At 44.7% G+C, this 17,248-nt stretch overlaps 1 protein-coding gene across 4 annotated transcripts in view; it reads left to right on the forward strand.

Annotated features, from left to right (window-relative positions):
- RARA (retinoic acid receptor alpha) overlaps positions 1-17,248 on the forward strand; it is a 188,479-nt gene that overhangs the window by 100,285 nt on the left and 70,946 nt on the right. The window contains exon 1 of one of the 4 annotated variants that reach the window (XM_075350155.1): positions 15,791-17,173. The exons of the other annotated variants lie outside the window; for them this stretch is intronic. Within the exon in view, the coding sequence (XP_075206270.1) occupies positions 17,005-17,173 (169 nt within the window). The 5' untranslated portion in view covers positions 15,791-17,004. Of the gene's footprint in view, positions 1-15,790; positions 17,174-17,248 lie in introns of those variants that run through there. 4 annotated transcript variants of the gene reach the window in all.

The following is a 17,248-nucleotide window of genomic DNA, read 5'->3' on the forward strand; positions in this document are numbered from 1 at the left end:
GGAGATGAGCAGTACTTCAGATGTGATCCCGCGCACACATTTATTACTATCAACTACATTAGTTTACTGGTCATCATTAAGATTTGTTGCCCTTTCTGCATTGGAAATTGCATATTTGTGTTCTGCAGAAGGGGTCAGTATATATTTGTATTATGATGTGGTTTATAGAAGCAAAATAAATCTTTGTAGCATCTTCTACTGTAAAGTTTTTAAGAAGTTATTTTTCCCATTTCTTAATCATCCATTTCTGGGTAATTTGGGTGACAACCAATACAGCCACTTTCCCTTCTCATACATGAGTTGTCAGCCAGCTTTCCTAAAGTCCTGAATAGAAAACCTACTACATATTAAGACCCCTGATTCATCAAGATCGGTGATTTTTCTCTCTGGTCTTCATGAAGAGATATATGTAGGAGTTAGACACTCCTGATTTCATTCCAAGGCACACGCCTCTTCATAAATCAGGAGTGTCTACGCAGTGGTATGTCCCCCCCCCCCCGAGAAGTCTTACTCCAGTCCCTGACTGGAGTAAGGTAGGCCACAGCTCATCATCAATTAGATGATCTGTGGCATCACATTTCCCCGCACCATCCTCCAGCTCCACCCATTTGGCGAAGCTGGGAGAAACTGGGATAAAAACTTACAAATTGCTACATTTTTTGCACAACTCTGAGATGCATGAAATATTTGTGAATTTTCAAAATGATTTAAGCCTAAATTGTGGCATAATTGCTTTGTGCGCGTGTAGCCTTAAAGGGCTTGTCCACTACTTTGACATTTAAGGCCCATCCTTTGGATAGGTCATCAATGTCTGATTGGCCGGGGTCCGATACTCTGCACCCCCGCTGATCTTGGTCTCAGCAGCGGTGGTAGCAAGCGGACAGAAATGCTCAGTTCCGGCACTGCTCCGTCTTCTGAGAGTGGCTGCAGCCAGGTACTGCACATCTGCCTCCCATTCTAATCAATAGGAGGATGTGCAGTACCTGGCCGCTATCCGAAGACAGAGCAGCGCTGGCACTGAGCATTTCTGTCTACCTGCTACCGCGGCCGGAACCGAGATCAGCTGATCGACGGAGGTGCGGCATGTCACACCCAAGCCAATCAGACTATTCAAAGGAAAGGACATCAATGACAAACTAGTGGACAACCCCTTTAAGCTCTGATTCATCAAAGGTTTTTTTTTTTTTGAGAAGTTTTTGAAGCAGAAACTTAACGCCCTCAGGATCCTCTTCCAGATCTCAGAAGTCCTCAAAAAGTGGAGTTTCTGCTTAGATTTTGCTCCAGAAACTCAGCAAAAAGACTGTGTGCACATAGCTTAGAAAGGTTTTCCTGATTGTTTAAAAACTAATGACGACACTCCATGGGGATAAAAGATATATAGATGATAAAATGATATAATCCGTCCTTCTGTCAGTCTCCACAGGACTAGAAGCCATGATGTCCTGACCACCAGTCTCCAGACCCTGCAGTGGTCGGGTAATTGGTGGTCATAACATCATCAATAGTGGCCTGGTGGAGACTGACCGGACGACAGCAATGGAGCAGATTCCCAAAGTGGATCTTCTTTTCTTCTTTTACCCCCATGGCTTTATACTGTCAGTTTTGCAAAGAAGCTGGAAAACCCATTTGTGTCTTGCACACGGATTTGCGATCCTTCAGTCTGGATTTCCTCAATACTTTATTATTTTGCAGTCTCTTTCCGTGGTCAGTCACCATGACAGATTCACCTCATACAGGCCAAAAAATGTATGATTCACTAAACCTGGAGACACAGGAGATATTACGGACGAGGAATACACCAGTGGGCTAATGTCGGCCGAACACACCAATTTCACCAGGAGGAGCTGACCATCCAATGTGTGTGTGGTGTGACCTTAGGCCTTGTGCGCACTAGGCGTTTTTGCCGCGTATTTAGCGGCGTTTTTTACCGCGTTTTTGTGCTGAAAACGCAGTGACATTGCTTCCCCAGCAATGTCAATGGGTTTTCATAAGTGCTGTCCGCACACAGCGTTTTTTTTTAGCTGCGTTTTTGTGGTGACCACAAAAATGCAGCATGTCAATTATTTCTGCGTTTTTCACTGCGTTTTTCACCCATTGAGTTCAATGAGATGTTCAACAACGCAATGAAAAACGCATATAGCCGCGTTTCTATGACTAAAAACGCAGCTATAAACGCAAGGGGTGGGTACTACAGTGACGTGTACAGGAAGAGGATTCCTTCTGTTGGTAAACACAGAAGCATGAATCCTCCCGGTACCGTCACCGCTGCCTCCACCTCCCGTCCGGTGCCATGTCAGCTCCGTGCAGCGCCATGTCTGGGCGGGAGGTGGAGGCAGCGGCGAAAACCAAAGTGAACAGTAGAAAAATAAAAAAATGTCATATATTCTCACCTGTCTGCAGGGTCCCGGTGCCATGCCCGCTCCCATCTCCTCCCGGTACCGCCGCTCTGCCTGTGTGCAGTCTCCCCGGGGCAGGACCTTGCTTGCAGGACCTGGCGGTGGATCACCTGATGCAGTCACCTGACGCATCAGCTGATCGTAATTCTCGCGGGGTCGCTGGCTTTTTCGCGCCCGGCCGGCTATCAGCTGATCCTGCCGTCAGGGGACTTCATCAGCTGATTACCGGCAGCTCCTGCAGTGATGGGCCAGGATCAGACTCCGCTGCAGGAGCTGCCGGTAAGGCTGCTTTCACACATCCGGCTTGAGCTCTGCGGCTCAATCCGGCTGTGCAAGCTATGCAACGGATGCGGTGAACACACCGCATCCTTTGCATAAGTTTTTCCTTTGCGGCCAGTCCGGTTTTTGCCGCTTGCGGCATGCTACTGAGCATGCGCAGTGGCAAAAACCGCATGCGGCCGCCATAGGCATGCATTGAAAAATGCACCGCATCGGCCGAATGCGGCGCGATGCGGTTTTTTTTTGCCGCACGAAAAAACGTGCCAGGCAACGTTCCATCCGGCCGCCGCATCGGCTAAATCTGCCGTATGTGGCAAAAAACGGACGGAACGCAAGGCCATGCGGCACAATGCGGCACTAATTAAAGTCTATGCAGGAAAATCGCAACCGGCAGCAAAAAAAAAACGGTTGCGATTTTCCTGCAAAGTGCCGGAGTGTGCCGCATTGCAGAAACCGGAGGTGTGAAAGCAGCCTAATCAGCACATAAGTATGTATTTATGTATTTATTTATTTATACTGATGCATCAGCTGATTGTATAATCGGCTTTTATACAATCAGCTGATGTGTCATGTGATTCACGTAGTTTAACCTGACACATCATCTGATCGCTTTGCCTTCCAGCAAACCGATCAGATGATATTGGATCCGGATTGGACGGCGCGGGACCCTAACCCAGGATTACTGCGGAGGGGGGTTCTTTATTTCAATAAAGCTGGAGTCACTAATTGTGTTGTGTTTTGTTTCTAATAAAAATATTTTTCTGTGTGTTGTGTTTTGGTTTTTTTTATCATTACTAGAAATTCATGGTGGCCATGTCTAATATTGGCGTGACACCATGAATTTTGGGCTTAGGGCTAGCTGATAATATACAGCTAGCCCTAACTCCATTATTACCCAGCTAGCCACCCGGCATCAGGGCAGCTGGAAGAGTTGGATACAGTGCCAGAAGATGGCGCTTCTATGAAAGCGCCATTTTCTGGGGTGGCTGCGGGACTGCAATTTGCAGTGGGGGTGCCCAGAAAGCTTGGGCACCCTGCACTGTGGATTCCAATCCCCAGCTGCCTAGTTGTACCCAGCTGGACTCAAAAATTAGGCGAAGCTCACGTCATTTTTTTTTTTTTAATTATTTCATGAAATTCATGAAATAATTTAAAAAAAAAGGGCTTCTCTATATCTCTATATTTTTGGTTCCCAGCCGGGTACAAAAAGGCAGCTGGGGGTTGGGGGCAGCCCGTACCTGCCTGCTGTATCCGGCTAGCATACAAAAATATGGCGAAGCCCATGTCATTTTTTTTTTTTTTTTTTTTGGGCAAAAAACTGCATACAGTCCTGGATGGAGGATGCTGAGCCTTGTAGGTTCTGCAGCTGCTGTCTGCTCTCCTGCATACACTAGTGAATGGAGCATGCTGAACCTTGTAGTTCTGCAGCTGCTGTCTGCTCTCCTGCATACACTAGTTCTGCAGCTGTCTGCTCTCCTGCATACAATGAACATTTTGAAGAAGGAAATTACATCAGACCTTTTTTTTTTTTTTCATCAACAATCTTTAATGGCATTGTGCATTGATTAAAAACGCAGTGAGCAAAAACGCAGCAAAAAACGCACCAAATCGCGGCAAAACGCATGCGTTTTTGTTGCGTTTTTTAGCCGCGGGTGCGTTTTTTTGAGACAAAAACGCACATAAAAACGCAGCGTGAAAAAAACGCCTAGTGCGCACATACCCTTACTGTCCCATGAAGGCAGATGCTGGGAGAAAAAGCATTGGGCAGCTTGATTTTTACATGCCTTGTCCTATTGCTTTCCTGCCTTATTGATGTGTGGCAGCAGCTTACTCCACTCTCCCTACTGAGAGCATAGACACGCTCATGTGTATGGGAGGAGAGACTGTCTGCTAAACAAGCATTTGGCTGTTGGCTATGTAAAGTGTAAGGCAAACTGAGGGAAGCTATGGAGAAGAAAGATGTTGCACGGTTCCTCTAGCTCCGGGATTGGTCACATACTTTTATCCTTGAGTCATTCGACTGTCAGACAATCAGTCCTATTCTGAAATTTATGGTATAAACATCTGATTTGTGATCACATTTTTTTTTAGAATTTTTGGGGCTATACCACGAAGGAAAGGAAAGAGGGTTCCAGTCTCTTCAATCAATCAGCTTTCAAGTAAATTGACCTATTGGAAAAGGATATTTTTGTGGAATTAGTGGCTATCCCAGTGGTCCGGCCCGCCTTAGCGATGGCATATTGGGCTAAGTATGGACATGTCTGTGGTCACTCTTGTCGGAGGCTATGTGATCACAAGATGTTGGAGAATCAGTATGAGCTGCTATCTCCGATGTGCCTCAGGGGGAAACTTTACTGGGAACATGATGTCATTTCATTTCACAGTATTTACAGCTAAGAAATGTGAGTTTCGTGACCCCTCCCTAACACACCTCACCGCTATGCTTTGTGTCAGTAAGTATGTGTGCTATGGAGAACGGCCAAGTGGACAAGATTTGCATCACATAGTCATTTTAAAGAGTTCCCGCTCTAAAAATGCTTGGCTGACTATTATTATAAGCCTGCGATTATAGCTCCTCAGCGTTCCTGGAGCTCCGTAGACCAGCCCTGCCTAATAGTGCCATAGTATAGAGTGTAGACTGGACATTAGGAACGTTGCATGTTAAAAATGCTTGTATATCAGCGATATTGTTACACCAGCTGGGTTTCTGTAATGAGATCCAGGACCCCCACTACAGAGCTTCTTGGACATTATAAGGCATGTCTAACTAAGCCAAGCACACATGGTAATGGGTAACTCAAATACCTTTTAGCTGACATTTCAATGGGGTTTTTTGAGACTAAGGGGTACTTTGCACGTTGCGACATCGCTACTGCGATGTCATCAGGGTCAAATCGAAAGTGACGTACATCCGGCGCCGGTAACGACGTCGCAACGTGTAAAGCCTAGATGCACCGATAAACGATCGCAAAAGCGTCGTAAATTGGTGATCAGTGTAGTGTCGGTCATTTTCATAATTTCGCTGCAGCGACAGGTACGATGTTGTTCCTTGTTCCTGTGGCAGCACACATCGCTGTGTATGAAGCCGCAGGAGCGAGGAAATTCTCCTTACCTGCCTCCACCGGCTATGCGGAAGGAAGAAGGTGGGCGGGATGTTTACTTCCCGCTCATCTCCTCCCCTCCGCTTCTATTGGCCGCCTGCCGTGTGACATCGCTGTGACGCCACACGACCCCCCCCTTAGGAAGGAGGCGGGCCTCCGGCCAGAGCGACGTCGCAGGGCAGGTAAGTGCGTGTGAAGCTGCCGTAGCGATAATGTTCGCTACGGCAGCTATCACAAGATATTGCATGTGCGATGGGGGCAGGAACTATCGCGCTCGGCATCGCTAGCAACGGCTAGCGATGTCGCAGCGTGCAAAGTACCCCTTATACCTTTGTTCATTCCATCAAGTACCATATACTCAGCCACTACATTGAAAGCTCTGATTCAATAATAAACTGCTATCACATGAGTGCTGTGATTACCAGTGGCATAAATAGAGTACGATGGGCCCCATTAAAAAGTGTGGACCTGCCCCCCACATGTTGCTCAGAAGAATAGGCCCTTGCAGTGTTCTAAAGCCTATAAAGACATAGACATTGCCCCACCCTTCATTATGTAGTAACGTCTCCCATTCTGTACTAATCTCCCCATCTTGGTTCCCTTCCTGGCAAATATGTCCCCCATCCTCGTCTATATGCCCCACATCATTGTCCCCTTACTGGTAAAGATGTCTCCCATTCTGGTATATATGTCCCCATCCTGGGTTGCAGCCTTGCATATATATCCTTATCCTGGTATACTGTATATCTCCCCATCCTGGTATATATGTCCCCATCCTGGTATTTATGTCCCCATCCTGGTATATATCCTGGTATATATCCTGGTATATATGTCTTTGATCCTGGGCCCCTTTCTGGTAAATATATCCCTCATCTTGGTATATATGTCCCCCAGTCTGGTATATATGTCCCTATCCTGGGCCCTATCCTGGCAAATATGTTCCCCATCCTGGCGTATATGTCTTTATACTGGGTACTTTCCTGGTATATATATCCTTATTTTGGTATATATGTCCCTATTCTTGTATATGTGTTGCCCACCCTGGTATATATGTCCCAGTCCTGATATATATGTCCTCCATCTTGGTATATTTGTCCTTATCCTGGTGTATATATAGCTCCTGTTCTGCAACTAACGCATAAAAAAACCCAAAAACTTTCTACTCCCCTTTACCGACTCCCATGTCCCACGGTGTCCTCCTCTGTAGTTGGCTCAGTGGCCGGCAGCTGACATCAGTGTGCCTGCTATGGTGATGCATGATGTCAACGCCATGCGCTCCCAGTCCCATTCATGCCAACGTCCACTGCTGGCCTCTGTTTGACTGGTGGCATGTATTACGGTACAGGGAACCGACGGGTCTCTGCACAGCAATGCTTTTCAGCGAGATGTGCATCCCTAGACGCACATCTAGCTGAAGTAAATGCTGGGGTCTCCGGGCCCCCTGTACCCCCAGGCCCAATCGCGTTTGTGACCGCGATCATTACGCCCCTGGTGACTAGTCATGGTTGGCCATATGGACATCAGTATGGACAGATCGTCACTGCTGTCAGTCAAAATAGTCCATAGTCATAATTGTGGATTTGAAACAACTGAACATTTTAAAAAGTAAGAATGAGATTTTATTTTCTTAAACCTGATGCACACATCAGTATTTTTCATCAGTATTTCTATGTCAAAACCAGAAGTGTCTCCAAAACACAGAACAGGTGTCAATTATTATTATTATTATTTATTATTATAGCGCCATTTATTCCATGGCACTTTACAAGTGAGAGAGGGTATACATACAACAATCATTAACAGTACAAAACAGACTGGTATAGGAGGAGAGAGGACCCTGCCCGCGAGGGCTCACAGTCTACAGGGAATGGGTGATGGTACTATAGGTGAGGACAGAGCTGGTTGCGCAGTACTGGACTGAGGGCTATTGTAGGTTGTAGGCTTGGTGGAAGAGGTGGGTCTTGATATCTTTCAATGATAGCTTTTCCTCCATAAGTTGCACCCCTGGCTAAAAACATCGATTGGGTTTTTCGATATATTTTTTTCATCCTTTGATAAGCAAATTTAACCCAGCCGGTGCTGCCTGAGTTTTTGGGTTTTTTTTGCTGGTGCTGAACGACCCTTCCGTCCATTTTCATCTAATGTGTGTGGGGGTCTTAACTCTTTTCTGAGCTCCCACTAGGCACTTTTGTAAAGTAGCATATGGAAATCAGCAAAGATGTGAATAGTCAGAAATGTGAATGGAGATCAAGAACAAGATGTCATTCAGAAATAATATGGGAGGCAGATAAAGCACAAAGAAGGCATCACCCCCAACCAGAGCCCGAGCCGCCCCACAAACTGCTCAACAACACTGATGCCGATCATTTACAGGTATGAAGAATCTAGTCACTTTGTCACTTTCCTTATTTCTTAATGTTTCATCAGCATACAAATCAATATATGCCATATGTTCCTTCTTAAATAGAGAATGTTAGCATTACATGGTCTCCGCTTACACAAATGCACACAGTACATGTTTGCGGGGAGCTCGCCAACAATAACCCAAAGCTAAAGTTTAACCCATTGTTGCAATCCATTCCCTTGACCAGCTGTGTTGGGAGGAGTTGCCAGAAGTCCCATTTGAGCTTGGGTAATAAATCCTGGACAGCTTCATCCCAGGAGGGACCCCCCCATCCCCTCCTTACTTTATTACCCAGCTTCCTTGCTGCCCCCATCCTGGGATCTAAAGCCAGCTAATTCTATAGGGGCTATAAAAAGACTTTCATGTGCATATAAAGCCCTCTCCACCCATTGCCCTTACCCTGTAACCTTCCACAAGAGTTGTCTGAAAAGTATCTCATCCCTTGTATCAAAATGGAGGATACCAGAATGTACCGCATCTTTATGGAACTAAAGACACTTCTGAATATACCATGCCTGATGAAGAGACCTGAGTAGTCTCGAAAGCTTGCAATTATTACCATCTTTTCAGTTAGCCATTAAAAGGTATCAACCACTGAGGACTCTCAGTTCTTTTAAACAATTTTTTTTCATCCCTTGTTGTAATTACACAAATCATGAGTGGTCTTTACTGTGAATGGAATTTGCATACGGCATACTTTATATCATGGTAAGTTCCCACCTTTAGGCTATGTGCGCACTTACCGGATTTTTCGCGGATTTTGCCGCGGATTTGCTGCATGTTTCGCTGCAGAAAATGTTCATAACATCTCTGCAGTGAATCACCAGCAAATCCTATGGAGAAAAAAAATCCTGTGCGCACTGGGCGGAATTTGACAGCTGCATGTTTTGCTGCGGGATTCCCGCAGCAAAAACAAGTGCATGTCACTTCTTTTCCGCACATCGCTGCGGGATTTCACTCCATTGACTCAATGTTAATCATGAAATCCCGCAGGGAATAACGCAGGAAGCAAATTCTGTGCAGTTCACTGCGTTTTCCTGCGTTATTCCCTGCGGTATTTCGCGGTTTACCTCCGGTAATGTACATCGCTTGTCTGCGGTTTTGCAGGGAAGTGATGTCATTACAGGAAGAGGAAGCCGTGCAGAGTAAACACACACATCACAGACACAGAACACATCACAGACATAGAACACATAGACACAGACACATAGAACACACATAGAAAGAAAACGGAAATATAGAAAAAAAAGAACGTGGGCTCCGCTGCATATTTACCTTCCAGCCGAGGTAAGCACACAGCGGCGGCCCGGTATTCTCAGGCTGGGGAGGGAGAGGGGCAGGGTTAATGTCCCCCGCCTCACTCCCTCTCCCGCAGCCGAGAATATCAGCCGCAGCTGCCCCGGCACTGTCGCATGCATTATGCGGCACTACCGGAGTGTCCTCGGCTCTTCTTGCCACCGTGTAGCAGTGGTGGCAAGGTAATACAAGGCGTTAATGGTGGTGGATCACCGCCATTAACTCCAGGCTTGATCATGGCAGCGTCTATGAGACAGCTGACATGATCAACCCGTAAGTAAAGTGAAAAAACACACAGACACCGAAAAATCCTTTATTTTAAATAAAACCAACAAGCCTCGTTCACCATTTTATTAACCCCTCCCGCACCAAAGCTCCGGTGTAATCCACAGGTCCGACGTCCTGCGCTGCTTCCATCCAGCCGCGACTGTCACAGACACAGCGCTGAATGAAAGCAGCAGACAGCAGAGGTAATTACCGGTCATTTCCCACGGCCGGTAATGTGAACTCACTGCCGACCGTGGGAAATGTAGCGATCTGTCCTCTATCTATCCCTCTATCTATTCTTCTGTCTATCTATCTATCCCTCTATCTATTCTTCTGTCTATCTACTATCAGAATTAAATGTATTTTTTTTTTTTTTTCTTCAATGTGCTTTATTGCATTGAATGCAATAAAGCACATCCCAACCCGCACACGGCAAAACCGCGGCAATACCGTGAACAATACCGCGGTAAAACCGCAGCAAACCGCGGCAAACCGGTTTTTTACCGCGGGTGCGGTAATCTTTGAGGACATGCGGAATTTTCTCAAGAAAATTCCATTTCCCAGTGCGCACAGAGCCTTAGGGGGCTTTTTGCTTGTTTTCTCAATAGGGTCTAGTGAATTTTGAGAGTCTGCTTTCACTACCACTGACAGTTGATGGCTTCTCCAGCATGTTATGTACTCTTGTCCTTGGGTTCAGTGTATCTTCAGTAGTTACATTTATAAAAGGGTACAATTTATTGTCTCCACTCAAAGTTATGATGCCCCATGTGGTCTGGTTCACAACACTACACGCGTTATCCTAGAAGAGGGCCTACTGCTTATATGACCTTTATTTTTGAACAGGAACATATCTTCTTATTGGACTGGTTCCCCCATCTTGCTAATGTTGCTGTGCCTGCACATGGGGGTTACACGTGCCTATTCTTGAGCAAATACAATTACAAGACTATAGAAATATCCTGGCAGAGGAAACCACATTTTATAGAAAAGATAAAGAGGTTGTCCACTACTTTTACATTGATGGCCTATCCCTAGGTTAGGTCATAAATGTCTAATCGGCTGGAGTCCGGCACCCAGCACCCCGCTAATCAGCTGCTCTTGATGTCCGGCGGTGGCAGCAGGTGGCTGGAAATGCTCAGTTCCGGAGCTGCCCCATTTTCTGATAGAAGACACCACCGGGTACTGCACATCTTCCTCCAACTGATTTGAACAGGAGGCAGATTTGCTGTACATGGCCGCTATCAGTTAACGGTGCAGCTTCGTAACTCAGCATTTCCAGCTGCCTGCTGCTGCCGGTACCGACAACAGCTGATCGGTGGAGGTTACGGTTATCAAACCCCAGCCAATCAGACATTAATGACCTATCCTAAAGATAGGCCATCAATGTAAAAGTAATGGACAACCTCTTTGAATATGCAGCCAAGATTTACTTTAAAAGGTTTTTCATCTACATGTGTTATGGGGGCACTGGAATTATCGAAGTTGACCATTTTGTTTTTATTTACTTCCTATTCTTGGGATAGGCCATCAATAGCTGATCAGTGGGGGCAGCACCAGCACCCCTCAGTTGTTACTGGCGGCGGACGAAAGTTCACAGATCAAAACTATAGTGGTTACATCTGGGTTCTACAGATACACCTCCAAGCAGATAGTAGTGGCCTATCCTAAGGATAGGCAATCAATTTTAAAAGTAGTGGCTATCACCTTTTAAGGCCCCCATAAATAGTTAGATAAAAACTGTCCAAACCAACTGATTTTGGCAGGACTGTCCTTCCATCTGATGTGTATAGAGGCCTCTTGATTCTCCCCCAGGTCTGGCGGTATTATTGTCAGCATCCGATTCTCGAGTTTTCTGGAAAGAAGCAGATGGCAGAGGTGTCTAGAGCATTTTTCTCCACTCTGGCCATTGAAAACATATGAACACTTGCCTAAGCCGAGCACTTGTGTATGGGGCAGTCAGGAGAGACAACTTTCAAACAAAAGTTCTTTTGGCTTGGCCAGTTCAAGCATCTGTCAAACACCTCTTAACACCTTTAAAAACATAGGGATATAATTTTAACCTTTTTTCCCCCAGACATTTACCATTTAAAAAGAGTTGGGACAACACCGTACAGACTAGATGGTCAGGCGGCCTCCCAGATATTGATGCAGGACCTGGATGCGTGGGGCATGACACAAAGCTTCTTCGTGGTCCTGCAATAGGTGGAGCACAGTATGTGTTTTGCCTGAAGTATTCTTGTATCCAAAAAACTCTGGTTGGGACATGGAAGGTCTGTGTTTTTGGGCACAGTTTGAATGTGGTGAACATGTTTATGAATATAATCATGCATCTATATAATTATAGCTGTTGTTTATTGATTCGTCTTCAGAGCATTCCTCTGAGGAATATAATCTTGAACAGCAGATATCTAAAAGATAAACTAACAAACAATGAATCCTGCTCCTAAAGTCGGCCAAGAACATGACTGCTGTGATGGTAATGGATGCAAGACCTGATATTGTTTGGATGATCAAACAATAACCATTTGTACCATAAACAAAAATGTAGGAGCATAGTTCACTGTTGACCTACACGTCCTTCAGTTCTCCACTGTGTAGTCCTTCTAATATTTACTATATACCAATATCAATGACATTACAACTAGCAGATTCACTAGATCATGAGAATATTTGCAATAAAAGTTGATATGATTTTCATTTGTTCATATTGTACAAAAAAGTAACATTATAGCAACCCATAATTGTTTATGGGAGTCCTTAAGAAAATGATGCCTATACCCCCGAAAGGAGAACTCTCCAATCCCTTCACTGGCTTCCCATCACCCAACGTCTCCAGTTCAAAACATTACCCATGACATACAAAGCCATGCACAACCTGTCTCCTCCCTACATCTGTGACCTAGTCTCCCGGTACCTACCTGCACGCAACCTCAGATCCTCACAAGATCTCCTTCTCTGCTCCTCTCTTATCTCCTCTTCCCACAATCGTGTACAAGATTTCTCCCGTGCATCCCCCATACTCTGGAATGCTCTACCTCAGCACATCAGACTCTCACCTACCGTGGAAAGCTTCAAGAGGAACCTCAAGACCCACCTCTTCCAACAAGCCTACAACCTACAATAGCCCTCAGTCCAGTAGACCACTGCGCAACCAGCTCTGTCCTCACCTATTGTACCATCACCCATTCCCTGTAGACTGTGAGCCCTCGCGGGCAGGATCCTCTCTCCTCCTATACCAGTCTGTTTTGTACTGTTAATGATTGTTGTACGTATACCCTCTTTCACTTGTAAAGCGCCATGGAATAAATGGCGCTATAATAATAAATAATAATAATAGTCTCAAGATGTCAGCAGGACATGCAAACTATCTAATGTGTATAGAAGCCTCCAGAGTCTGATGTTAGGGAAGATAGTGATCAGGCACTTTGATTTCAACATGCCCGACCCTTTGATTCCAAAAAGCATAAGCCGCCATAAGAGGTATCAATGTAGCACACACATGATCAACTATCAGCAGAACGAACGTTTGGCCAACAGCTGTTGGTTAGTTTATGGTCACCTTTAAGCTAGCCATAAATGCAGTAATCATTCAAAATACTTTGTAATTATTAATGATCTTTTTTGTTATCTACAGTAGTAAAAATGATTAGACTTGACCGACAAAAAGCTGCCCCACTAGTTGAGGATACCTATTCAGGTTTAAGAATGGTTATTGCTTGTTAGTGGGAAATGCCAAGGTTTTTGCCATTTGACTCGGTGCACTCCAATCTTTCTCCATGGCTAGCTTTAGATATTGTAAAGTTGACTCACACTTGTACTAAAGTTGGTCAGGCTTATAGCCATCTTAGCCGTCTCTCCCACACACGGGAGTGCTTGCTTGGGCAAAGCATCTTGTGTATGCTATGACAGTCACCTGCAGACATCTCTGCCACCGGTTTATGTCCCAGAGACCAAAGAGATCGGCAGTCCGAAATTGGACATGAGATTGACATCTCACTTGCAGATCAGTTGGCTGGTGTCCCCATATACATTAGTGTTGGCTGATCCCTTCAAAATTGGCCGATCCCTTCAATATTCGCCGAACCCTTCGATATCAGCCAAACCCTTCGATATCAGCTGAACCCTTCACCATCTGCCTGTTCAGCCAACATCAGTCTTATTTACATGGGAACCTTTAGATCCGAGTGATATCCTTATTCAGTATGTGAACTGTCAGTTTTCCCCCACCTCATGGAACTTGTTAGTCATAATCATGTCACTTCATTTGGTTGTGATCGGTCACTTACTTTGAGGTTGAACTAGGTATGATGTCGTACAGACCCTTAAAGGAGTGTTCTACCTACTTTGTAAAGCTGTTGGGCGGACATCCAAAAGACATGTCAACTTTTAAGAATAAATTTACACAGGGCATATTTGCACAAATCCTCAACAGATTATAGTGCAAGCTAATCGAATGAGATTTTTCCAAATTATATCCACAAACTATAGATTTCACATGTGGCATTCAACTTGCAGAGCGCTGTGGATTGTTGAATGTGTCAATTCTGTTGCGGAAATTTGTGGATTTCTTGTGCGTTTTGAGTCACTGAGTTTAGTAGGGAAGAAAAAAATCTGTCAAATCTACAAGTAATCCTTTGATGCAAATTTTGCTGTGGATTTACCTTCAAATTCCATTGGTGAAGATTTGAAATGAATGGAAATTACTCTCCTATTCAAAGTAGAATTTGCAGAGGCAAATCTGAACCAAACTCTCCGTAATTCTGAGCAGATTTGGATTTTCTATGGAAGCAAATCCGACAGGTGTAGATCATTAATTGCAGTTTTTACAGGTTGAATTTTTATTAAAAGGGTTGCCGAGTTTAGAAAACCCATTTTCATATAGCTTAATAAGGAAATCTAAATCCCTTGTTAAGAAGGAATTGGAATGAAATGAAAAACTGTCTCGCTCTGGAGGATATTCTGCTATTGGTTTGAATGGGAAGTGTGTAATGCCTAATTTCTCCTGTGGGGGCACTATAAGGATATCCACAGATTACAGCAGATTATTAATTCCTAACAAGAAGGAATTGTTTAAAATTGAGAACACGTTTAAGAACTTTATTTTTCATAATTAAAAAAAATAAATTAAAAAAATTGATGAGTCCAAAAGGTAAATGATCTGCAAGTGGAGTTTGCTCTTGTAGGCTACGTGGTGGATGAACCATGTTGTTGTGTAGAAACGTGGACCAGTGGAGGATCCCATGAAACCTGAGATGCCACGCCAACAAGTAGGTTACAGTACATATTATAATTGTTTCTTAGGATCCACCATAAGACATGAAAAATATTGCGATCCGAACGTTGCTCATGTGGTTTAGGAAGGCATACACTCTAAAGCATGCTAAGGTTCTTGATTCGTAGAGGTTTGACATATTCTCTTTATATATTCTCTCTATGTTTGTGTCCATATTTGTATCTGACGCATTGTATTGAGTGGCTGAGGGCTCGCTGTCTTTACTGACTAATATTGTATAATGCTTCCCTTGTCTGCAGAGCTTACGATCCGTGCCTTGGCCATCGTCTTCATCCTTATGTGTGTAATCACATGTGCTTATCTCTCATGGCTCATCTGTCCCAGTCTGGGAATTGTGTGTGTATAATTGACAAGACCAGTAATGTGATGTATCCCAGACTAATATCCTAGTGGTGAGGAGTGCAAAGGGGTCACGGGAGGAGTGGTCAGTCCATTTCAAAATATTCAGTAGGGGGGTGGGAAAGTCTGTGATGTCATGAGCCGGGAGAAGAAGCTGGTTGGGTCATTTGGAGGTGAGGACAGAGGTTCAGGGAGAGGTCATATGCATGATATTAGGCAAATGAAGGGGGTAGTGATGGAAAGGCATTTAGATCATTGCTTGCTCCTAAACAATATACATGAGGTTGGGATTTGGGAAAGACAGGCCTTTGTTGGGACTGACTGGTGTGTCACTACAGGCAGGGAATAGGTTAAGAGTTAGGAGGGGGTTGGGGGTGTTGACTTCCAGGGCTCAGCTGCCTTCAGTCCATCAGAATGGAAAAGGGAGGGGGAAAAGACAGCAGCAAAGTCTGCAGCAGTGAGCAGTGTGCATATGTGACACTACAATCCGAGAGACAGGAATCCCCTGTACTACAGCAGGAACCGCAGGATCTGAGCTCCCCGGAAAAGCACCTACCTCTCCTCCACATTCCCAAATGAGATCCAGAAATACAGCATCCAGCCTGACTTCCTTATCCGGGATCTCCCTAGACTACAGGACCTGGATGTTCTCACATCAGGAACCTTCCTCCATTCTCTATCATTGAGAGTTCCTACAACTGGGCACCAACCACCATTCTGGAGAAGACCAGTAGGTATTACTGATCCTGCAGCGCTTCGTATAACATCTGACCTACCGTCGAATCCTTGTATTTACATCCAGGATTGTACCTATTGAGGATTTCCCTTTTCCCACGGCTGGAATGCTCTAAATAAAGACGGCATCACCAGGAGATTCCTAGGCGTTTAAATGTAGGAACCCTGCTTCCGAATTGCTGTATCTCCCATAACGTTGGTTATCCCCAAATCCCTAAGTAATCTCTTCTTTGAGGACTGCATCCTAGGAGAGAATTAGATGGACACCCATTTGCTCTAAAGAGATTTTGCTTATTTAAGACTTTCTATTTAGACACGAGCTGACCATGCCAGGCAACCCTTTTAATCCACAACCACTCTCCCTAATTGACCTACCCCTCCTGTTCTTGTTAATGGAGTAGATTCCCAGCTTTGGAGGATTTCCGAGGATTCCGTGCCATCAAGACCCAGAGATAAAACTGATATAGGAGGTTCTATCAGCGAATGCACCGACATCTCTCATATGAAGCTGGGTAAAGAGAATTATATATTACTTTGAGCAACCAGAGAAGATTGTATACAGACTGGTCTTCCTTCATCTCAAGGGGTTTGGGTTTTAAACTTTGCACTATGTCCCTCCCCCCTCTTCAGCCATTTGATGGAATCCATGCAGAGAGTTAAAGGAATCGCCCATCAGATATCACCTCTGGATCTGTCTGCAGAAGCTCAACCCTACTCTTCCAACTGGATTGAGAAATCCCATATGCTATCCCACTGAGATCTTCCCTAAATCCTCCTAATCCTATAAATATTGTATATATTTTTATATTTTTTTATGGACAAATACAGATTTTAAACATTTTTTAGATTTTTTTTTTTAATTACATTTATGGTCCTCCGGTGGCTTTATTTACAATGTATGAAAACGTGGATGTACCAGGGTTGGGTACCAGCCCAACGCATTATCACATGATGGATTTCTATACACAGAACAGGGCTTGTATCATGCCGGATAAAGGAATTGGGGCAATTCATCCTTTCGGGACACCAATCCGGAATCCGCACTGGAGTCATTCCAACCATTGTACGTAGGTGGAAAAAAAAAGATGCTACTCCCTTTCTAAAAAGCTTGACCTAAATCCTTAAACATGGCATGAGA

Source organism: Anomaloglossus baeobatrachus, chromosome 5 (genome assembly GCF_048569485.1).
Source record: "Anomaloglossus baeobatrachus isolate aAnoBae1 chromosome 5, aAnoBae1.hap1, whole genome shotgun sequence".
In the NCBI taxonomy this organism is placed as follows: domain Eukaryota; kingdom Metazoa; phylum Chordata; class Amphibia; order Anura; family Aromobatidae; genus Anomaloglossus; species Anomaloglossus baeobatrachus.